Genomic DNA, 24,686 nt, shown 5'->3' on the forward strand with positions numbered 1-24,686 from the left:
AATCCCACTCGTGTCGTAGAGTTAATGTGAGCTCATAGGAGCATGTACAATTATAGCCTCCAGTTTTAGTCATACTGGGACTTTTAATCCCCTGGATACAGAGACATTTTCTCTTGTATGAAGCAAGATCTCCTTATGAACCAGTTTCCCATGCCATGGAAAGTTACTCAGTCAGATTGTTAATAATTTCAGTTGCTGAGAAAAATTCAGCTAAAGGTCAGGGAGCTGAATTGCTGCAGCTCCCTTGCCAGGTCTGTTTCCTAACGCAGCAAGTCCCCGGGCTCCCCTCATTCTTTCTTGTCTTCCTTCTTGGGACTATTCAATATGGGCACTGCTGAGTGGAGCCTCCAGTGGTCAAGGCTATGGGGGGCTTCTTATGAGAATGATGACTTTGTTAAGAACAGAGCTGAAACAGACTTTAACTGGAATACCCTTAGTTGGCTTGGGAACACCCAAGAATAAAGATTTTGAAAGGGAGGATGAGACATTACCAAACCTGAACTGAAAGGCTTTCATTCTTATCACATTTCTGGAAGGATAAACTAGAAATAATGCCAGTAAAGTAAAGCTTCAAACAGTGTAGCTGATAGTGTTCAAGCAAAAACCGAGGCCTATATTCTGGATTTAGGGGTGTGAGTATCCACGACTCAGTTACACTTACATCTGGTTGGAGTATGAGCTGGCAGACATGGGGTGGAATCGGAAGAAGGCTATGTGGGCCATGCAGTTGGAAAAATATCATAGTACAGATAAAAACCCCCTTTCTTTCAAGCCTCGCTTGCAGTAGGAAAAGGGACCTGACACACTATGATGTTGTTGCTGGACTTTGTATCAAAAAGATACATTTGAACCTTTTTGCCAGATTGTTGTGATTGATCAGAATTGTTTTTAAGAACTGCGTGTGTTGACATGGAGTGAAGGAGCAGTTGTGTGGTTTCTTGAAAAAACCGTCTATACTGTAAAGAAAAAACAGATCATACTTCATTTACATTAATTCCTTTTTAATTCTTCCCAGTAGGGAAAGCCATGCAGAACAAAATACAATGACTTTTCTTAAAATAATATTCAGAATATTGAATCCCTTATCGTTGTCTTCTTTTGTGTGTCTTTCTTTATTCATTAGGTTGCAGATGTCTAGCAGCCCAAAGATAAATGTCAATCTTAATATTTTTAGATCTAGTTCAAGAAAAATGATGAGCCCTATCAGAGCTTGTTTACATCAGGCTGAGCAACAGGAACCTGTTTCCAGAAAGAATTACTTGCATTTCCTTGGTGGTTTTTTTGTTACTTTCGACGGATAAATTCAAATCAGATAGAGGAGTGGTTTTTGCTGTTCCCTATCTGCAACAGCACGGAAAGCTTGGTGCAAAAGAGGGGAGGAGCACCTGGGGACAGTCTCTGAAAACAGCCATAAAATCCTCTTAAAGACCAAGTTCCTTTCAGTCTGCTCCCAGAACACATAATTTTGTCTACTCTCTCTCTCTCTCTCTCACCTCAATTCATTTTTACCCTTACGGAGCAACATGCATTAATTGCTTGTGACCTTTTTTATTTCGCATTCAAAAATATCAGATTGCACTGATCTGACCTATTGATAGCGGTGTGACTGAAAGGTACATCAATAGCAGTGCATTTCTGTTAATGTCTGGTAATCCGTTGGCATTGTCCAAGAGCAACTAGATACACAGATAAAGCTACTTTAGAGAGAGGAATTATTGATTACCAAGGAATAGAAGATTCTCAGCTTCAGACTCATGTCTTTTTCTACATTGACAAGAAAATGACTCTTTAGGGAAAGAAAGGAGACGTTTGTCTGTGTGTTTTCCTACATTTCCCTGAGAGGGAAAAAACCAACGATTTTGGGGAGCCAACAGTAGGCATTGACTTAATAATTAGACCATACTTACATTTGTTGCATAGACACGGCCATTTGTTTAGGGAGGAACTATCGTAATTTATTAGGTCAGTATTTGTTACAAAGGCCTGTCACTGGTGTAAGAGGTTTGCAGTTTTTTCCAGGTACAATCCCATAGGCAAAATAGATGGGCTTCCCATCTAAGTGAGGGGACCAAACCATTGCTGACTGTTTAGGGTTTTTTGCAAAAATACTGATTTATCCAAGCACTGTCGAGATTTGAATTCAGCAAAATCAAACCATTTCCATCATCGCAGGTTTAGGGCCAGGCTTTTTCTTTTGGAGATGTGAAAGGCCTTGAGCCATATGCTGGGGTAGTGAGAGCCAGGATGCTCCTTAAATGCAAAAAACGACACCTCCACCCCACCTCGCTCTTGCGCAGACTTAACAACAGGAATCGCCAAGCTGAAGAGAGAGGCCAAGGGAAGCTTGTGGGAAGTTTGCTTTGCATCATCAGTGCAGTAAAACAAACAACGAGATATAAAATCCAGGTGCAAATCACATGACAGAGAACTGTATTTTTATCTTTATCTTTATTTATACAGTCGTCAGTGGTGCTAGTTGGCATAGCCTGAGCAACAGAACTCCAGCCTGTTACTCGGAGGTTGGGTTTTCCCCCTCCACACCCATAAAGAGTGTATAATTTTTTAAAAAAATAAGTCTTGAGGCAATGTTGGGAACTTCTTTTCTGCTGTCAGCCTGGTAATGGGTGTTTCTCTGTCCTTGGAATCAGCACCATGGTCAGAAATTTCTCTCTTCTTTTCAGGAGACCATGATGGTGTTTTCTCATTGCGGCAGGTCTTGCGCTGATCTGAAATGACACAGCTTTTCTGTATCACTTCCAAAAGTGTAGAACATCTCTTTTCTTGCAACCTTATAGGGAAAGAAGTGGGCTTATCAATATACACATTTGGAGACAAAAAAAAGTCTCCAGGCTGACAACTGCAGCAGTGAGCTTTGACCTTCTGCAGCTTCAAACGGCTGATTTAATCCCTTGACTAAGGCTTGGTGTGGAAAGGCTGACAGGGCCTTAATTACTGGGTCACGATTATCAATAGTAAAGTGAAATAAACTCCGCTCATCCAGCTCCAAGCACTTAATAACCACTGGAAATCTTTCACAAATCATTTTGCTTTTGCCTGTAATGGTAGCAAAATAGAGAAAGACAGGACTTTCTGCTTCAGTTTAGATGGTGCAATCATGATAAATGGGTTTCCTCCAGAAACACAGCATCGCAATTCTCTTCCTTAAGCATCCTCTGGAAACCTCCTTTTAACTTGGTACCTCCATCTGTTCAGCTTCTTACACTCTGATATGTTTTCATCCATAAAAAAGTCCAAATATTGTGAGAAACCAGTCAGGAGAGGAAACAGCCATCTGAATCCCAAGCAACAACGTGTTTTGGTTTGATACCAAAGACAGAAATCGAAGCAAGGTTTTGGTTTCCAAGCCACAGATGATCACTGGGTACCAGGTGTTTTCATACACAGACTGCTCTGAGCCTGGCAGGGGAGCATTTTTTTGTACTCCGTGAGATCTTTTTTCTTGTCAAGTGTTATTGGTTGGAGTTAAAGCTCAGCGACTGAGCCCTGCAAGGGTGCTGCAGATGTGTTCTTCCTGCAGGCTGCTTTCCATCATGTGTAGCACACTTGACTTCTACATTCCAAAAAAACAGCCAAAGAAAAAAAGTTTCACCAGGTGAAAGAGGAAGATAAATACCTTAAACTCTTTTAGTATTTCAGTGAGCCCTTTTCTCTTTTTAAGACCACTTTTTAAATAAGCCTTTGGTAGGTCACTTACAGCCAAAGCATGGGGCGTAAGCATTCATTTAGCTTTCGGCACCTTTTGGAGCCACACAGCACTCCAGGGAACGTGTGTCCGTGCTCCAAGGAAGCCTCCAGTCATACACCATTGGCTGAACCAGCTGGGGCACAAGGCTCCCAGCCAAGAAAAAAGGCGACCCATCGCGATTGCATATGGTCATGGTAGATGGGTGCGGGGCTTTTTCCTTTGGTGAGGTAGGTCTGAGCAAGTCGATCTTTTCAAATGTGGGAGAAAAAGCAGTTTTACTTGGCCTCTTGCTTACAGCATGTTTTTTTCCTTCCCTCCCCTTCCCTTCTAAAGCTGGCATAGTATATGCACATGTTAATGTTTGTATCAAGCTGAATAGTTAATGTGCCTGCCCTGGGAAGACAAGGAGGAATCTATATGCTGAAAATGGAAATTTTACTTTTGCTTTTTGCACAGTGCCTTGTCTGGATGCTTTCGTTGATTTTTTGATTATTGCTTGTGGTTTAATGAAAAGAAGTGAAAGAATCCTGTGTGAGTCCCTCTTAATAGTTCCAGATTTGAGAAATACTCTGAACTCAGTAAGCTTGATCGTAATCTTCCAAAGAATTTCAAGCTCTTGTCCTGCTCTCCAGGGAGCCAACAGCTCATATTCTGTTCCCTCTGTGCCTTTCTTTCCAAGTTTACTGGTTTCGGTATGTAAAAATGTTAGAAGGAAAAGAGAGTGCCATCTTAAGCCTCTCCAACTTTTAATATTTTGTCCTTAATAGCATTAGATTGCTGTTCAGCAGTATATAGTATTAGTCAAGCTTCTGACTGTGAAATGCAGATAATTAATTGAAGCTTTAATCTCTGAGTTATTAGTGAAAAGATCCACACTAACTAGAAGTTTTACAATCATATCTGTATTTTCTTCTCCAGAAATTTGACCCCTTTTTTAAAAAAAAAACCCCTCTTCGTCTTTGAAGGCTTTCAAATGAAATCTTCAGGATGGTTTAAATAAATGGTGTGTTTTACCCACAGTTAGAGGCATACACACTTGGAAGTGGCTCAAAACATTTGAAAAAATGTAACATTAACTCAGCTGTTCTGCCTCTGTTAAAGATCAGGGAACGCTGTAGAAATGCTGTATTGTCAGCCTTTAGGCTATCACATCATTTGCTGCCAGTTCTTTTTTGCCAGTTTTAGCTTGGCTGATCTATCAAAAGTACAAAAACGTATCTAGCAGGTATCTGTTAAGAGCTTTAGCCAGTGTATGTCCTTACCACCTTGTCTCCTCAAAGCAAGTCTGTGTATTGAGCGGTAGAAATGTTGGCAATGACTTGATTGTGCTGTTAGTTATCTTCATGGAAAGAAAATATGGGGTAGTAAAGGGCCCTAGCAAAGGGCCTCTTAATCTTGCAAGGAGCAGCAATTACTGGCTGGAAAGAAAAGCCACACTTCACAATAGAACAAAGAGATTAAATTCTAGTACATGGACTAATAAATTGTTGCAACAGTCAGACCAGGGAAGTAGATCTTCCACCTCTTGGACATTTCAGATAAAGGCAGGTATCTTCCCCTAGAAGATATTCAATAGTTGGTCACAATCTGGGGAAAAATGAAGAGGAGATTGTCTGTATAAGACATTAGAATAGACATTCTAATAGTACCTTTTTAACTTGTAAAACGTAGGGATGAGTAATCTGTCTGCACAAACATTTCCAGTTCTACTCCTGCCAGGGAAGTTCCTTTGCCATTAGGATATGTCTCCATCATAAAAGACTACAGTAGATAAGAACCAGATGCTGCCTGTCTTCCCAGATTCCTACTTCTACCACCATGGTAGAAACGACCCTTCCACTCAGGAGTAGATTTACTGAGGATGAAGATGGGGATGGGTTCCCTTCCTCTCCCCACTACATTGGCTTAAGCTAAGAGCAGCGTTTTCACTTTGCCTTGTCATGTGGTCATGTTTTTAGAGACATGTAGCACTCTAGTTTGCAACTGTATTTTTTCTGGTTTCTTGTTGTTCTGAATCACACTTAAAAAGGCCTTTCTTGAAAAGTATTTTCTTTGGCTTCAGCTCTTGGGGGTCTTGCTAGAATCACATGTATCCTGTCAAAAGAAGGGAGTTAACGTACCAGCTGGCCTTTGTCTTTCTTCACCAAACTAGATTTGGCATTTGCTAAAAGTTTTTGTGTCCTTGGAGGATGCACAAGAGGGAGATCATCTAGAGAAATTCTGAAAAAAAAAAAAAAAAAAAGAGTTCTGCATTGTCTGTTGCTCAGCATTGCCAAGAGAGACAAATAACAGCGGAAAACCCTCACATTCAGGCTCTTCAATTAGCATGCTGATCCAGCAGAACTGTTTTGTTGTGCTTCATCAATATGCTGCTCGCATCCTACCTTCCCCTAAAGCATCAGTGGAGCTCAAAGAAAATTATTAAAAACACCTTGTATGAGATGAAAGTTCTGATTAGGTTTTGTTTCAGGTGCGAAACCTGCTCCTGGGATCTGCTTTGAGAGAGTCAATTCTGCAGGTGATCCTTACGGCAACTGTGGCAAAGACTCCAAGAGCTCCTTTGCTAAATGTGAACCCAGGTAGGGTCTCTCCCTACAAACACAGAGGCAGATGCAAGGGTGGTGGGAGAGGGCTTATGACGTTTAAAATTGTTTAACTAAGCTTTGGGTGTGTTTATTTCCTTCAGAGATGCTAAATGTGGAAAAATCCAGTGTCAAGGAGGAGCAAATCGACCTGTAATTGGTACCAACGCTGTTTCCATAGAAACTAATATCCCACTTCAGGAAGGTGGCAGGATTCTGTGTCGTGGTACCCACGTGTATTTGGGTGATGATATGCCCGATCCCGGTCTTGTGCTGTCAGGAACCAAGTGTGAAGATGGAAAAGTAAGGTTCTGAAATACTCCCAAACAGGGAGAACATCACTACCCTCGCGCTGCCAAGTATTTTGTGCTAAACTGACTGGGTTTTGCTTTGGGATTTTTTTTTTTTTTCCACAAAAGAATTGTTTCTCATGCTCACACTGGGTCAGACTTTCACTCACTTCTTCTTTTGGCCACTGCTCTGGATTACAGACTTGCAGATGCAATGCAAGTTGCTTGAGTTTATTACTGATTTCTTGAGGTCAGTCCCAGTTCTCTGTCCATATAGGCTAGAGGTTTTCTGCAAAGTACAGCAAAACACACTACAGGCTTGTTAATGAGTTTCTGAGGAGTTCAATGTATTTGCGCTCCCAGTGTCTATGTCATTGCAAAATTGTCATTAACTTCACTTTAGGTTTCAAAATGTATTTTATCTGCTGATTCCCTCCCGCCCCTTTTTCTTTCCTTGCAGGAAGAGCTGTCTCTCTATGCACCACTAGAAAAAGACAAACCCGTTGATGTTCAGGCACCAAAACTGATTTTTGCAATCTTATTTCGCAAACTTTGCGAATTATCCAGTGTGAATGTGGTCCAAATTTCATATGGCCGCCTCATTCTTAGTTTTTCTTTTGTGAGGAAAGGAACAGAGAAAGATGGGAGACAGCCATGAGTTTCCGGGGTGGGGGAGGAATGGAAAGGGGTCCTAGAAGCGTTGAAATGAAGGTTTCCGTACCCTCAGTGGATTACTCGCAAAAAGAAAAAAAAAAAAAAAAGAGCTTTGATAATTTGTGGTAAAGTAAGCCTCTGAATTTCTGAATGCTTTTGAATTATGTTGGATTATCACACTGCATTGGGAAGAGGTTTAAAATACATCCCTAGTGAAGCTACAGTTCTGTTACAGGAAAACAACCCTTACAACATTTCTAAGTCAATCTGTTATAAAACGTCTTTTCAAAGAAAATTCAACACTGGAAAGCACCCTGTTATGTTTTACTAATGAGTATTTAATCTTTCTAATCTATCTAATCATACACATACACACTATAGAATACACAGGCTAATACTTATGAAATTGTATGTTTTACTTTGAGGACATTAGTGCATTTGTATTATGGATTAAGAATATGAATTTAAATATTCTTGAGTTTTCTAAGCTGAAGATACACAATTTGAAATGCAGCCATTTTAATGTGATCAAAATTCTGTGTGCTACTGCACTATGAATATTTGAATTGTGAATACTGCTGTAATCAGACCATATTCTCTACATGCATGCGTGTTGATGCCAATTCACTCTAATTTCCTTTCCATTTTTCCTTCTCCCTAGGGCATAAGTGCCCTGATTAAGCATCCCTGTCGTCTCCTTCAACATTATTCCCTGCTTAATGCTAATTATTGTGACTGACTTTTAGTACTACTGAATCGAACTGCACTTAAACATGAGCAAAATTGTGCAGTGATTTTTTTTTTCTTTTTTTTTTTTTTTTTGGTCAACATAGCATAGCAACAGTTATTCCAGTCCTAATTTCTTTTTTTTTTTTCGGAGTTGGATAGCTTCTCATGTGTGACATCTTCATCAGTCATTTGATTGTTTGTTGGTATTAGATGGTACTAATCTCGCTTTACCTCCATTTTCAGCTATGTTGGCAGAATAAAGTTCGCCCGTAATAACTGGAAAAAAAAAAATTTGGATTTTAGTACTTTGCATATTCTATTTGTCTACTTCCATTTCCTATAAGATCATTATTACACTCTAAATATGGTTGGTTTATATTTGACACCAAAGAAATTGTTTGGCTTGGGAAAACTCTTAGAAAGGTCTCTGTTTTGCTGATGGACAATGTTGAGCCCATATGTATTAGTGACCGCAGTTAAATATTCAGGCTGTCCTGGGTCTAAATTCTCTACTAGCATGAAAAAGTATTGCACTATTAATATAAACAGAACTATGGTAATTTACACCACGAGGGGATCTGAACCTTTCCTTGAGGAATCATCTGCTGCTGTGAAGGCATGAACGCGGCCAGATCAAGTACGTGGAAGAATCCTGCTCAGTGCATTCCTAGTCCTGAAAGAATGCAAATTACTGGCTTTTAAATTAGCTTAAAAAAACCCCAAACCCCAGCGGCTCACCACTATTTCCACTTCAGTGAAACTGAGAGTGTTTATTTACACGAGCTCAGCATATCAACCAAATACAAACTATGTCTGAAATTCAGTGTTGGCCAGGATGCCGATCGAGAGTGGAATTCAACTTCCACAGATTTGGACCTGAAAGACTTACAAAGGCATGATAATAAGAAGAAGACACCTAATTCTGGTGTCCTTATGGTTTTGTCGATGTAACATTGTCAATCCAGAGGGTATATTGGGAAATCTTTAATGGCTAAAAGAGCCATTGATGGATGAGCAGACATACAGAGGGACACGACGCCTTGCGAGCACCAGCACTTCTGTCCTTGTTGAAACTCCTTTTCTCTTGTTTTGCAGATTTGCCTTAATCGCCGGTGCCAGAATACAAGTGTTTTTGGTGTACATAAGTGTGCAACAAAGTGCCATGGACGTGGAGTAAGCATTATAGGAACACTTTTTTTACAATCAGTCAATAAACACTGGGCGAGAAATCATTTTACGTAGTAGCTTTGGGATCTATGATTGTTTGTAATGTATCAGTCAAAGCCACTGCAATATTTTTTTATTATCTGTTTCCATTTTCAGTGTCCCTTCTATGAACTGCAAGAAATTAAATTATTTTTAACAAAGAAATATTTATCAAGTAGTAGTTATCTTGTTCTTAATTAACAGTCTGCGATAAAAAGGAATTTTGTCCTCTTCAAAGCAATTTTGAGTCTAACCATCCTTCACGAAGAATTCCCATTAACATTTCAAAAACTAGTTTCTATGTGGATACGGAAAAGTTAAAATATGCATTTGAATTGGGAGTCAAATGAAAAAGCATTTCCAAAAGTATTAAAATAAAGTAAAACCATAGTGATGAGTTTTATGGTGTGAAAGTGGTGTAGGACGAAAAATCTGCTGATATCAGTTAATAACATCGAAGTGTTTTGAAACCTAGTTTATGTTATGAAAATGTTAATTATGTCAAGCTATGCCTTGTTAACCTTGATTTGCTGATGATCTCTTTGTTTCTGTGAAAAGCTGTGGCAACCACACTGGAAGAACTGTAGGAAATCCTCTGGCCTCTCCTGAGACGGGATTTTAATATGCTTTAACTTACTTCATCATCCCACGTTTGAAAAGCTGGGCAGTGTTGATGGTGCTGCGTGTGACCATTGTGCTGGAATGAGCGTCGGCTTAGGCTGGCATCTTTATGGCTGTACGATGGAGAACCTCTGGTGACTCCTGAGCAGCATAAAATGACCTCGTGGAATTGTAGATGGGAACTCCTGTAGCGCTTTCATTTAAACAATAATGCCTAATGAAGGATATTTTTAATTAATCTTGCTATCTTTGAAAAGTAATTTATTTACTTATTTATTTGTGTTTTACATGACCATAGCCGGTCTAAGCTATGTGAATGATATTTTAGTACTCTGCAGACACAGGCAGTGTAGTCCTTCTGAAAGCCTGCCAGCTGACCTTGCCAGAAAAATGCATATTTCCAAACTCTTGTGAACTAGTGTCTTACCGAGAAACCCCTTCATTAATCGGTCGTGTGGTGTCTCCATGGCAGTGGTAGATGGGTGACAATCGGTGTTAGCACAGAATTTAGGACCGTGTTGACAACTAGGCCTAAGCCCAAAAGCTTTCTTTAAAAATCAGCTTGAACAGCTGCATGTGACTGTGCCACCTCTGTCCTGGGCAATGAAATTTTTGTCCTGTTCATGTATTCTGTCGACACAGCGCGGAGCTTTAGCCTCTGGATTAGTCACATAGCCACTGCTTGGGTGGGAGCAAAGGGAGATAAAAAGCAGCCCTTCATCTGATGGGTGTTTGGGACTGTGGATGTCCTGAGGGAAAAGCCAGGAGTCTACCAGCTCCTTCTGCTCCGTGCAGCGGGAACAGGCTGATGGTGATGATGGGCTCCAGTCCCTTGGAGCTCTCTTATTCTGCAGGGAGCATTTGGTAAATCAGGTCTTGCTAGTTGTTCCTTAACTCAGATCAAAACCACCAGAACATTGAGGACTGTGACCTTATAGACAATTCAGGTGTGATACCAAAGGGAGGGTTTCCTCAGCCCTGATTCCAGTTTCCCATGTTCTTCCAGCAACTGGTTCATCTTAGAGCTGCAGGATCTGAGCAGTGGAAAAATCAGTATGCAGCCTAGTGCGAGCCCTTGATGAATGCGAGTGCTCAAGTGGGCTGACAAAGCTTTACAGCCTTACCAGCGTAGAGAGCCTCTCATTCCTACGAAGGCAGAAGGAACAGAAGTTAGAAAGCAGATATTGTTGCTGCTGGAGGCAAGGAGAGAATAAGACTTGAGGGTTGTGTGATTATCCTTATATTATTGAAGTTGTCAGCTGGTGCAACTGGTGCAACTCAAACCATTACCTGCCAAATAAATAATGCTTTTTTAGGATCCCTCTTGCTCCATGGTGTCTTGCAGTCAGAGTTGCTCTGTGCCATCGCAGTTGTGCCAATAGGCAGATCCCAGTACATCTCTCTTCTTCCGTAGGCTTTCTTTCTTTGAGAAGTGTCACTATGATGAGGCGGCCTTATCAGCCAGTGTATAGGGTAATCCTTCTCATGTTAAGCCATTTGTCTTGTTTTGCAGGTCTGCAACAATAAAAAGAACTGTCACTGCGAGGCTGACTGGGCCCCCCCCTACTGCGACAAGCCCGGGTTTGGTGGCAGCATGGACAGCGGACCGATTAGACAAGCAGGTCAGTAGAAATTCATGCTTTACCTGTGGTTGTCGTGATAAAGAGTGGAAATACAAAGTGTAGCCTTGTAAGCAATGAGTTTGGGGAAATAAGTCAGTAAATCAAATGGCTTCATCTGAATGCATTGGCACCAACTTGAAAAGTTAGGGAAGCGAAAGCAAGGATGCTGAGTGCATCAGGGTTTTTGCCTAACTAAAGGCACAGTGGCCCTGGCCAGTTCTGTTCTTTGCCTTTCTTTGCCTTTTCCTTTCTGCTGGTTTGTTTTTTTTTTTTTTTTCAAGATACATGGTCAAGTTTAGTAGCTCACCGCAGTAAGTAGGAAATGGTATTGATTTAAGCCGAGGATGAGGAGCTGACTCCCACACTTGAGCTAATCCTGTTGCCATGGTAGATGAACGTTGTAGTACTCTTGGATTCACCTTGAGATATGCCAAGCTCCAGTGTTGTCCACTGAATGCATTGAGCTAGAAATGCCTTATCATACACACACCCTGCTCCTTATAGTTCTGTTCCTAATGAAGAGTGGATATTGCAATGATTTTAAATGCAAAAATATAGCATAATCAAAAATCAGAAATATATTTGACATTGTTCTTCTAAGGAGGATCTTTTGTGTCGTGGAAAAGAGCAGATTTCTGACCATATAAGATTGAAACTACGTTTTATAGATAGCTTCCACATATTTACCAGAAGTTGCCCTCACACATGATAGTAGTAGGAGACGTGACTTTTCTATAATTTCTATTTCAATTTCCCCTTGTTCAGCCTGCAGAACATTGGCTATAGTACCTTATTTCACCTTTGGCCAACCTCAGAAAGAATTATTTCCACACATTGTAAATTTTATAGGATTTGATAATCATCACATGCAAATTTTTCTCCAGAGTAATCTAACTTTAGTGAGTTCCACAGAGATGTTTCTGATTTATCTCTGAGTACGTGACAGGACAAGCAGTCTACTCATATATGTGTGTATATATATATCTAGATATATAGAGAGATATATATACATATAAACCCCTAAAACTTGCTGGAAAATTATCTACATGAGTGATACTCTTCAAAACCAAAGTGGATTGTATTCTCTACAGTGAATATTGAACTGAAATACTGGATTTATGACATTATGGGCATTTCCATGACAAAGCTTCACGTTATGATTTCACTGTTGAAAGATCTTTTTTTTTAAGTATCTCCCAGTCAGTAAGATAGCAAAGAAACAGTGCTCAGTCACTGAACAAGTGTGATTATTTGTGTGTTAAATGTTTTCTTTTAAGATTTGCTCTAAAGCATTATAGTCTTTTTTCAGCTTACCTGAAAGCTAAGTAGCTAGGGAGCTACAAAATATATTATAAAAACGTGCGGCATAGTCAACAGTAACTGGAGAAGACAAATACAGGACATCCTTGATAATTCTTGCAGTTTGTGTCTTGGAACAATTTAACAGAAAATTGTTTTAACAATAGTTTAATATAGTGTGGTAGTGTGTTTTCTCCAAACACAGTGCTGCATTCAATCATACTGGAAATAAACAAATATGGAAATTGCCAAAGGACCTAATTTTCTATTGCTGACACTTGGATTTAAATATGAACACTTGATGGAGGGGTTTGGGTTGTGATCTGAGTAGTTTGCACATCTCAATCAAATTACAGAAGGATTAGCTCAATGAAATACTTTCATCTTAGTCAAACAAGGCACATGGTCTCATTAGTATTTAGTAACTGATTTTACCCAGCTGACTCAGAATAAACCTGTGTGTTTGACACTCTGTATTTTTCTTACAAAGAAGCCTTAAATATGTAATTGTTAGGTAGAGAAGTTAATTAATTTAAATTGCTTATTAATTTTATTAATCTTTTAGAGATGGTGAGGGACGTATTACTCTGCAGCGCTGTAAGCGAACAGGCGCAGCGCTTCACACCCCATCAAGCCCCACGTGCGGCTTGTTCCGTCGGTGTTGTGTTCACCAGCACCCGAGTGAGCTTAGGCCAGGAGAAGGGAGCCAGCTGGCTGAGAATCCATCAGCAGAAGACTGAGACAGTGATGATAGGTTGCCAGAGCAAAGATTAAAGACGTCTCTCCTACTGTGGGATGTGCATTTTTTAGGTCAGCGGTCCTGAAGAATCACATCCTCTCCTCCAGGCAATGATCGTATCGCATACCCGTAACGATCCAAGCTGCCTCTTACCTCTTCCTAAAAATAAGGCTTCCTTTCAGCTGCAAGTCATCTAGTCAGGGTTCACCTCACCGTTGTGCCTCACTTGGGTCCCAGCAAGGTACTTAAAGCAGCTTAAAGCACTCTGAAAACTGGAACGAGTACAGAAGGCTGCAGCCCCTTGCTAAGCAGAGCATCCCTCTGAGAGCACACAACACCGTTGCTGAAGGCTTTCCGTCGGCTCCTTGCTTGCCTCCAGATTCGATTTGACAGCCATCTGGGCTGGGTCACAGCAGCCCAGATTTCAGACTGTTTGCCCAGTGTTAAAGCGCAATGAAACCCCCCAAATGTGGTTTTAAAGGAGCTAGGGTTGCTGCTTGTGTTTGAGAGACGGAATATTTCAAAGTTTGCACTTTACCAACCCATGATCTAGGCATTTCTGTCCCTTTTCTCTCCCACCCAGCCTGGCAGCAGGCAGCCTGTGAAGAAGGTGCCAGTCAGCGTTGCCACAGCCATCACCCTGTTGGGTGTCTGGATGAGGCCGACAGCCCAAGCGCCTGATGGCCCCATTTGCAGGTGACAACCTAAGCAGGACCTGAGCATAGGTGCAGAGGGAGTATGGCATGTTCACAACTGGACCCAGATACCTGACTGGAATAGAACAGTGCAGTTGGAAAGGACCTCTAGTATTTTAACCAATTTTTCCCCAATGTTAAAGAAACAACTTTAAGAGGCCAAAATTCAAGCATCAGGCTAGAAGAAATAGGAGTTTATTAGTCATTCATTCATAGTTTATTCACTTCACCTGCACTGCAGTTAGAACCTGGGCCAGGCAGCAATGTCCTGCTCCATATACACCACACATTTCATAAAGATGGCTCTCGACAGAATGTAACTCAGTGTGTTTTGTTGCAGATAATAAGAGTTTAACCATAGGAGTGTTGATAACCATTCTGTGCCTCATCTTTGCTGGATCAATCATGTATCTGAAAAGGAAGACGTTCATGAGATGGTTGTTTACAAGTAAAAAGACAACAATAGAGAAACTAAGGTACGGTAATTTTCCCTAATTAATAGAAATTAGTAGGAAGCACCTGTAAACATGGCAGCTGTCATCTTGACATTCCCCACAGAACAGTGGGAATATGTCAGAAAGAGCCAACGTTAACAAAAATATCCACCAAGTATTAACAGCAGCGTTTTCCCTGGTTTAGTTTAACTTTATTGATTGTCAGTAAATAATGCGGGTTTTCATTTTACCATATATCTCTTTTCTTTTGTGATAAAAAAATAAGAACTGAAGGAAGTATTGCCTTTATTTTCATTTCCTTGCAGTGGTTTCATTACATTGCATGGCCTTTTATCTAAACTCAGTCGAGTGAGCTGAAACTTTCATATTCGAGGTCATTACTGTTTAAATGCTAGATTCATTAGAATAGTCTCTTGGGTGTTACAAAGCTGCGTTTCCACAGATTGCAGAAGCTAATTTAACAGACTACTGGTTTCCAAAAAAATCAATATTTATTTTTATTCTTGCATGAGCGCTAGACAATTTTTACTCTCCTTGTTTACTACAGAAAGTCAGAAAGTCCTTGCAAAATCTCATTCTGGGAAGAGGCCACCGTTTAAAAAAATGTTCTAAAGCAGAACGTTGTGTTCAATAAATATATATTTGTATTGCAGGTCTGTGAGTCCAGCAAGACCTTCCAGTTCATCTGAACCTAATCATGTTCATACCGCGTCTCTCAGTAAAAATCTCATCACGAAGCCACAAAACACAAACATACAAAAAGTGAGTCCCTAAACAGTTAAAAAAAAAAGAAAGGAAAAAAACCCCATATTATATATTTCGGATCTCACTTAAGTAATTTATTAAAACACAATTATTACATCATCTTAATATCATGTAGAGCTAACAATTTGTAACATGAGAGAAGATGTAGGCAGCAAAATACATTTATGGCTTCCAAGTTTTAGACAGATGGAGGTATGAAGTGCAGAGAAGTAATAGTTTAGTCTCCAGGACAGAGCCAGCCGCCTGCCTTACACCAGAGCACTACGCCTGAACGGTGAAGGACTAGCGCTGGAGTAGAACTCTGGGAGCTGTTAGCTGCTTCTCTGCTTGCAGAGGTGTGGAAGGTAGAGGAGGGCAGAGTAGAAGAGAAAAGCGAGTGAATAACGTAGATTTTTAAAGCAGCAAGGCTTCTGCCAGCTCTCGAAGTTTATAACTTCTGGTTGGGGTTGTTTTTGTAGAGAGAGGGTTCAAGAAGACCGCTGCCCTATCAGATCATTGACATTAGTGACCCCGTGAAGACGCACGATTTGCCACAGTTAAGAACGCCGCAGCGAGTCCTGCCACCCCTTCCCCAGCTGCCATGTCACCAAGCTGTGCCTGAAAGACCCTTGCCAGCCACCCCTTCGCTGCGGTTCACCCAGGTAACCATTGCTTTTCTTTAAGCTTCTCTTCTGTTTCGCATTTAGTGCGTGAGCATCTGCATGTGGTGAAGAGGAATGAAGTGTTGTCTCATCCCTCCTATTGGCCTTTTTTCCACAGCATTTGCTTTACACTTTGTACAAGTTTAGAAATGCAGCGTGGAGATATCGGTTTATGCCAGCTGAGGCTGGGATCCTAAAATTTAAGATCCTGAACTCTCTCTCTTCACCACTCAAAAGACACAACAGTATAAACAAGCTCCATGTTACAGGCAAACACGGGCTCGTCTTGTCAGCTGCCGCACCGGAGGGGAGATGGTACGGTTTGTTAGCAAGGTGCCAAACATAATGATACATTTTAGGAAGTCAAGCTGCAGATGTCTTGTGCAAGAGCGAAAGGTATATTAGCCTGATGTGCTTCTGTTCTGCCAGGAGATGTATGAACTGTATTGTTTTTTTCCCAGAGCACAGATCTGAAGAGCAGACTTGTAATTACGCACGCTGTTTCACGTAGATGTACCTTTCAGTGCCATGTTTAAATAGAGCTGGTAGCCCTTTTTGTTTAGTAATAAGATGCATCTCAAGGCAATAGTCAGGGTAGATGAAGTTGTCTGCAGTTGTCCATATTAAATTGCCCCTTTTCTTGTACCCGGCTTCTGTTTTTCGGTTGCATGTGTAGCGTGTCTGTGTCTAAGCAAAGCAATCAGGCACCCAGCTCTTTCCGTTTTGTAGACATTGTGCTATCCTGGATATAGTACAGGATTAAAATGAAGTGAATGTTGTTGTCACCAAGCTATCTTAAATGAGTGTCATCGCCTTGATTTGGATGCAAATCTCTACTCAAACAGCTGTCTTGAGTGACTGCGGCTGTCTGAATCAGCTGGGATGTCCGAGGACAGAGCACCTTCCTCCCGCAGCAACCCTGTGAGCTGCTCCGAGACACTTTCCCAACGATTCACAGGAGGATACAGCTATGAAAAAGGGTTGCTGAAGGGCCGTGCTTTGAAAAGTGCTTGTAAAAATAACACAGGAACAAAAAGGGGTGAGACGGTGCTGAGCTGCCACAGCAGTGTGCTTACCGACTGTGACAGCAGAAAAGGTGTATCTAGTTTTCATTTTGTCTACGTCTGAACATGGAATGACTCAGGTTAGACCCACTTTTATAAGCATGGCCACTTTATTAGTTGCTTTCACAGTACTTAAGCTTTTTCTTCTCCCCTTTTCCATCTTGCTAGTCACTTGTTTTCCTTTTCAGAGGAATGGGAAATACTGATTCTTTCTAAAATCAGTTTTCTAGGATATCTGAAGTAGTGTTGCTTTGTGTTGCTTTTGTCTTTAGCTCCAGTGGTTTCATTGTTTATTTTCTTGCATTCCTTAAAACATTCTGCACATTTCACAGTGGTCAAAGTTAAGATTTTAAGTGCAAGTGCTTTTCTGTTTCTTAATGAAATGGGAACTATTAAAAAAAAAAAAAAAGACATTTCTTCTCTTTCTTCTTATCTAGCACCTTATAAGCTCACACTCTCTCCCACTACCTGAGGGCAGATGGAGAAAAAGTAACTATTTCTCATTCTGGTGGTGCATCTGTGTCTGCCCCAGCCTGCCATTGCACATCGAATGCACCACTCCAGTTCATGTTCCAGAGCACCCTCCCCTCCAAATCCCGTGTGAAGGCAAGATAGAATACCAGATCTCTAGTACTATCATTACCAAAGACTGGCAGATCTGAAATTAAAAGCTTTTCATTTTGGTGGCCCAAATGAATTGTGACGGTTACTCCATCAAGCAAAACGTCGCTGTTTTCAATTTTTCACTTGCTGCGTGAAACAGAAGTAGGACAAAGAGGCGATCAACTCAAGGCAACCTAGTGAACAAGCAAGAGTGGCTTCTTTCAAAATTATCTCCATAACCACAACCCAAGGTTGTCAGAAACTGCTACTTTTTATACCGTAGGGACACAGAAAAAATGCTGTATGGGAAGGAAATCTTTTCTTCTGAAGTTAACGATTTTACTCCCCCAAAGCTCAGAAGAAGTAAGTTAACTTGAGAATAGTTTCAGTCTAATTTATATAAATACTACTTAATGTCTCACTTCAGCACTCTCTTGGTACTGCATCTATCAGGTCACCGGGAGGAAGCACTTTAAAAATCATTGCTACATTCATAATATCATCCAGATGCTCAGTGCTGCAGTATCGTGCTGAAGAAGAGTATCTGAAACCATTCACTGTTTCTATGGCTTCACAGCTGCCTCCTCCTGCTTCTCCCTTCTGAGAGGTGGATTTAAGCACGAGCTACTTTCCTGCTGCCTCTGGGCTCCAAGCAGTGGATAGCTAAGGTACAACACACTAAGTAGACTTTGAGACAACTCTTTTCCCCTCTAGTGGCTGTTGAGATAGCAATGAATGAGTTATTATTTTGCTATAAAATTTCCTTTCAGATTTAGATAAAACAGTAAAAAAAAAAAAACAACCAAGGAAACCCCAAAAAATCCCAACCACAAGCAAACAAAAAAACACTTAGCAAATGAACTGTTGTCAAGTTTTATATTTAACAATCTTTTGACTGATAAACAGCTTCTCCTTCTTTCAGGTGCTCTCACAAGGCAAACCTACTTTATTTACGGGCCGGATTCACAGCCAATACGAATCAGCACAGCACAGTGCAGGTTTATACTAACCGTGGGTTCAGTCCGTGCATCCTGATCTGATCTCTTCCCACTTGGTTTTGTTGCTGTTAGCATTCAGTTGCTGTCTCTGATACTGTCATCATCTCATTACCAAACTATATCTCATGTTTTACAGGTCATCCTTATCGCAGGAAATACAGCTTGGTATTTTTACTTTTCCCCTAGTAAAGCTGAGCTGGGCTCACCTCCTGCTCCCTCTGCCACAGTTCTTGCTGTGAATACCTCTCCTGTGACACTTCAGATGGCTCTAGACACAGAGAGCTAACAGAGTTTAAGTTTCCATCTAAATAGGTGGAGGAAAATACCCCTTCTCACCCAGTGCATTTCAGGCAAGAGCCTTCTTCCAGTCGCTTATTTAAAAATCAGTGGAAAAAAAATGTCAGTGAAACAAATTAAAGGTTCATGCATCTGATGTCTTTGTAGCTGCTCAATATGAGAATTACTTTTTTCTTCCTAGCAGAGCTGTAAAAAGAGATGGTGACGGTATTTAAAATAATACTTCCCCAAATACAGACAGCGACTGAAGGCATTAAGTGCTAACTTATTGATAGATAGCTGGAAATCCATCCATTAAGTCTTTGCATTGAAGAGCTGAAGCTCTGTAGGGGGAAAACATGGGCTGGGAGAAAGGAGAGTGAGCTGAAGCAGGGAAGCACAGCCATGGTGGTACTTGCCAGGACACCAAAGGCTGGAGCAAGTTTCCACGGATGTTAATATACAAAGCTGTATCAATTTGGACTCTCCTGTGGCACATAAAGAATATAAAAGACCATCCTGTAATCAGTTTGAGAGAGGGGATTTATTTCTTCAGGTATTTTCTCCTCTGCCTCTAAGAATGTATGTTTTCCTGGTGGCATTTTCCAGTGCCGGTGTCTCCTTTCTATGAAGTGCTCCTCCATTTTGCTTCATCTCAGCCATTACACATTCTCCATCTCCATTTTTATCTGAATTCTCTCATTTTTTCTTTTTTTTTTTGCCCTTTCTTTCTTTTACTCTTTCTTACCAGCTTGCCAGATTAGACTTTCTGTGAAGCCACTTTGCTGCTTCCTTCTTAAGGAAAGGAAGCCCAGGGCAGTGGTGGAGTCACCATCCCTGAGGTGTTAAAAAAAGGTGCACATGTGGCACTTCGGGACACAGTTTAGGGACCATGGTGGTGTGGGGCTGACGGCTGGAATTGACGATCTTAAAGGACCTTTCTAACCTTAATGATTCTATGATATTAACTCAAGGATGACATTTTTACAAGCTCTGGGGAAAAAAAAAATTAAAAAAAAATCAGGTGTTGGACTTGTGTACCCATCAATCAGAGTTATATTTTTAGTATGGGTGCTGTTTCAGCATACTTCCTCATGTGGATGTTTCTTCTGGAATAAGAGGGTCTAAAGAATTAGTTTGGCTTAGGCATCAAAGATAAATGCTCAGCCGTGAGAAGATGCTTACTCCACAGCTGAAGAACATATGGGTTAGCCACTTCAGCCAGCTTCCCCTGCAAAAAGAGGGGCAAAAAAAGCAACTGATAGGGTCCCATCAGTACTTCGCTGCTCTGAGCTTCTCAGCAAGTCAACCTTTCCCTACTAGCGGGTGTTGTAGGTGGTGGTTAGACACAGGACACCGCTAATAAACACAGACAAGGACAGTTCTCCTCACTTTTTGTTCATTCATCCTTACCAGACATTAAGCTCTTGAGACCTTTGTTTCTCTAGACTGCTGAGCCTGGATCGGTTCCTCTTCCCAAGTGTGGTACCAAGCACCCTGCCAACTGAAGAGTAAATACAAATCATGCAGTAACAATTAGGGACTGATCAAGCAAACAGCTGGATACTCCTGTGGTCAGACTAATTCATGGGATTAATCATGTAAAAGCACTTGAGGGAAAAGGCCACTTCTGCGAAGGCCGTCAAGGGAGTAAAGGCTTTATGGTGTTCCAAGATGTGTTCGTTGTTTGCTGCCGTTATAGCGCTGATGGGTTTGCATTTGTTACAACTTTTTTTTTTATAAAAAAAGGTGATGTTGCATGTACTTTCCCTGGTAATAAACATTATGACTTTTAACAAAGTTATTACAGAAGCAACATGAATTTATATGTTACTGTAGAGATAATTCAATTCTTTTAAAAAAATCCGTTTCCACTGTGACCTAACTTGTTCCAAACTGGTGTATTTCACCTCAAAACACACGCATTAAGATTTCATTGTGTAAGAAATTTAGTGCACAAAGTAAACTTGGGTTCAGAAATCCTGGTGGTAAGATTCCTTCTCTTAGTAGTTTTAAGGTTCTAGTTCTGTACCACGGGAAATGACCATGTTTTGAAGAACTTCCTTTGCTAGTGTTTAATTAAACTCTGGGTCTTTCGACAGGACAGCCCTATGAGATAAAGCTACATAGGGTGTTCACAAGCATGCTGTTTATTTCATCGTTTTCCAGGCCTGATTATTTCAAGAATATTTGCAGTTATTTTTTACCCCCAAAGACAGAGCGCACAGATAAACTTCTTATAGCAAGATATGTTTGTCTTGGTTTATAGTGGAAGTTCTGGATGAAAGTCAAGATTAATTTTTATACTGAATATGAGATCTGGCTATAACAATAAGTTAAAATAGGATTTTTTTTCATGTTGCTACTTCTGATTCACTCAAGAGCTAGCACAAGTTATGCTGAGAGTGAAAAAGAAGAGGGACATTATATACAGCTTTAAAACGCAGTTTGTGGTAAATTTGAAGTGACTAGATATGAGGTTTACTTAAGCGCCCCTATTTTCTTCCTTATCAAAATGCCTGCCGATAGTCAGCCTTCCTGAAAGAGCAAACACTTGCCGTGAAAAGTAAGAAAACAAAGGGATGCTCAAACCAAGTAATTAAAAGTTGTACTGTATTCATGAGCAATTCATGCCTCTGCTTGTTTTGATTATATCTTTCAGGGGATATCTTTGAACTAGATGATGCTTGTAAAATCTTCTTTCTTTTTGGACAACTTTACTAATGATAGTTATAGTGAACTAATAATAAAGAGTAAAATTACTTAGAAAAAGCATGACTATGCAGTTCAAATACTAGAAGGATCTGAAGTGAGCTTTTGGATGTATTAGAGAGTTTTTGTGTGCCCTGAGCAAGTCACTTAATCTACCCCAGTTCTTCATAATGAAGACCACAAATAGACATGTTACCATGTTTGCAGTGTTCCGAGGACCACACAGAGGAGACATTAGCTCATGCCTGACAGCAGACAACTTCTGTTCCTTATTAATGAATCATTTAATTCCACGGAATGAAAGCACAGCAGCGTCTCTGAAAAAATTCCACAGATGCTACCAATTCAAACCGGACTTGAGCAGATTGTTTTTGTGGTCATCTGAATTTGCGTTTTAGAATGCAAACAAAAAGAAACAAAATCATTAAAATACAGGATCAAACCTTTGTTTTAAAATCTAAGTGCCTGTTTATTAAAAAAACATTATGGCTTGCTTATTTAAATACGTCTGGTCACAACTACTCAGCACAACCTTCAATTTATCGCAGTTGTTGCTACGTTAAGTACGTTACGTTGTTCCAAAGACTAACATGACCTTATGTCTTATCACAGGAAAACCCCAAACCCAACCCTCCTCGGAAGCCTCTACCAGCAGACCCTCTGACCAGAGCGCGCTATAACAGCGCATGCACGGCAGTGCCTGGACACGCGAAAGCTCTGCCTCACGTTGCTCCCGTAAGGTCAGTTCTGATCAAAACAGCTTGATTTGTGGTATTTTTTGTTCAATGACGGGTCTCAAATGGCTTCGAGCAGGTCCATTACGCTCCGAGTAACGGTGCTCCTGTAACTCTTGCCGAGAGCCACGCGACAACCAGTTTCGAGCGCGCGGTATCGGGCTGGTTCTCACTGGGAGCGTATCAGCGCAATCGCGCTGACTTCCACAGAAGTATGAGAATTTAGACTATCCATGAAAGTTTGACTGTAAGCATCCAACTGTATAGTTACAAAAACTGCCCAATAAATACAATTCCTTGCACAAGAAAGGCGTTAATAAGCACCAATTTCAAGAGAAACAAAGTTCCCGCAGAAATAATTTTCCTACTCAGACCACCTACAAAATTAGGGTGAGAACTGAATGCTGTTGAGACCAACCACCAATAAAAACAATTCCCGGTTCACACATTTCACAATGGAACATCAGTTTATAAAATCTGAAAATAATACGCAGAACATTCAGAAAGCACAGAAATTTGACACTTAAAAAAAAAAAAAAAAAAAGGATGTTGAAAAAAATAATGTGGAAGTGACATAACTATGCCCAATATTAATGGGCATCATCCATGATATTTTCTTACCCGATATTCTTCAGTTTCCTATGAATAAGAAGTCAGCTCCCAGGAAGATAAAAGTAGTATTCTAAGCTACAGGAATTTTACTAATGAGGCACTCAATTGCTCAGAAAAATTAAAAATAGAATCGAGTTAGTTTCCTAATGCTTCCGGCAAAAAGTCCGCAAGATTAAGCTCCTGGCTGTCCATTCTAGTAAGATATTCTGAAAGTAACAATATTTCAAGCTGATTACTACAGCTTTTTGGAACCAACTGATATTCTACATTAGGCAGCATTTTTGAACACGTGCAAAGTTGATGAGCACCCAAAGAAATGAAGAGTTTAAAGAACAACACCTGAAATATTGAGCTAGCTTATCCCACTGGCCAGGCAGCAAGTAAAAACATGAACTGAAAAAAGGCATCTTCTGGTACCATTTACAGTTCTCGGCGGCGCTTGTGTGTACAGTTACGTGTCTGATCTCCTCCCAGTATGAGAGTCCCACGCTACGTGTCTGATGTTAACTTGGATAGCGCCAAGAGGTTTTACCTTTCATCTTCACGCCTCGAGCGTGATGCTGGCCGTGAGAACTAACAAACCTTTAAATAACAATTTGCTGTTTTCTTTCTTTCCAGCAGACCAGCTCCGAAGCATCCACCACAGGAATCCAGGTCCAGCAACACTGTTGACGTGAAATGACTTAGAAAAGCTGACACCTTTCTTTTACAAAGTGAAGACAGAAGTTTGCACTATCTTTAAACTCCAGCTGGAGTTCGTTTTTATGACAATACTTAGAATTTTTAATTTTGAAAACAGCATTATTTTTAAGAATTCTGAGCTACTGCCTCTGGTGCTGTGCTGTGCTATGGTGCTCTGTATACTTGCTCAGGTACTTGTAAATTATTAATTTATGTTGAATATTTATTACAGTGCAGTGCACTGTAGTAGATATTTTTACCATAGCTGAGTTTTCCTAAAAAGGAAGCCTTTTTTTGTAATATTTCATTGAACTTGAATAATTCTGCTCTATTGGTCCTATGTAGAGTTTTTAGTTTTGATCTGTTCTTTAAGGAGTGCTGATACTCGTGGATAAATCAAATGTGCAAGCAACTCAGTCGCAATGGTTCATAACAAAATTTTGGATAAATATGTCAGGGTAAAAAAAAAAAAAAAAAAAAGAAATCTCTTGTGGAACACGGTGAAGTGCCCGATACCTGCACACAGATGTGTAACGTATGTATTCAACCAAAGGCTCGCTCAGTGCTGTACTGTAATTTCGGTTTTCACATCACTGTTTGAAAGCATCGAGAAATCTGTGCTGAAAGAGGATGTAGTCACTTTGGGCACGTTCTCTTTCTGAAGAAGTACTGTATATCACAAAACTGTATTTTTTTAAACCTCACTTTCCCTGAACACAAGATGGTTGGTACACGTGAATGCAGGCATCGGGCCTCCCAGTGCCATCACCTTTTTGGTGCTGTGGTCATTACGTTCAGCCACACCGCTAAGGTGGCGCCATCCCACGATGTTGCGTCGCTGTCCTGGTCAGAGGGACAGCACGTTCCACGCAGGGGGCGGGGGGAAGCCAAGCGTTACAAAGAATTACATTTTTAGAGTCAACTATTGTACTTATTTCTTTTGCATCATCGCTCTGCTTATCAACTGTATTTTGCATATTTACTACTGTTTTGTATTTAACT

The 24,686-nt window shown here is 40.6% G+C and overlaps 1 protein-coding gene across 1 annotated transcript in view; it reads left to right on the forward strand.

The window, feature by feature from the left end:
- ADAM12 (ADAM metallopeptidase domain 12) overlaps positions 1-23,685 on the forward strand; it is a 186,055-nt gene extending 162,370 nt beyond the window's left edge. The window contains exons 15-23 of the mRNA XM_086467435.1: positions 6,177-6,285; positions 6,393-6,591; positions 9,057-9,134; positions 11,302-11,410; positions 14,484-14,619; positions 15,252-15,360; positions 15,822-16,004; positions 22,270-22,397; positions 23,625-23,685. Of these exons, the coding sequence (XP_086323561.1) occupies positions 6,177-6,285; positions 6,393-6,591; positions 9,057-9,134; positions 11,302-11,410; positions 14,484-14,619; positions 15,252-15,360; positions 15,822-16,004; positions 22,270-22,397; positions 23,625-23,685 (1,112 nt within the window). The remainder of the gene's footprint in view (positions 1-6,176; positions 6,286-6,392; positions 6,592-9,056; positions 9,135-11,301; positions 11,411-14,483; positions 14,620-15,251; positions 15,361-15,821; positions 16,005-22,269; positions 22,398-23,624) is intronic.
- Positions 23,686-24,686: the final 1,001 nt, after the last annotated feature.

Source organism: Leptosomus discolor, chromosome 6 (genome assembly GCF_034619465.1).
Source record: "Leptosomus discolor isolate bLepDis1 chromosome 6, bLepDis1.hap2, whole genome shotgun sequence".
Classification (NCBI taxonomy): Eukaryota; Metazoa; Chordata; class Aves; order Leptosomiformes; family Leptosomidae; genus Leptosomus; species Leptosomus discolor.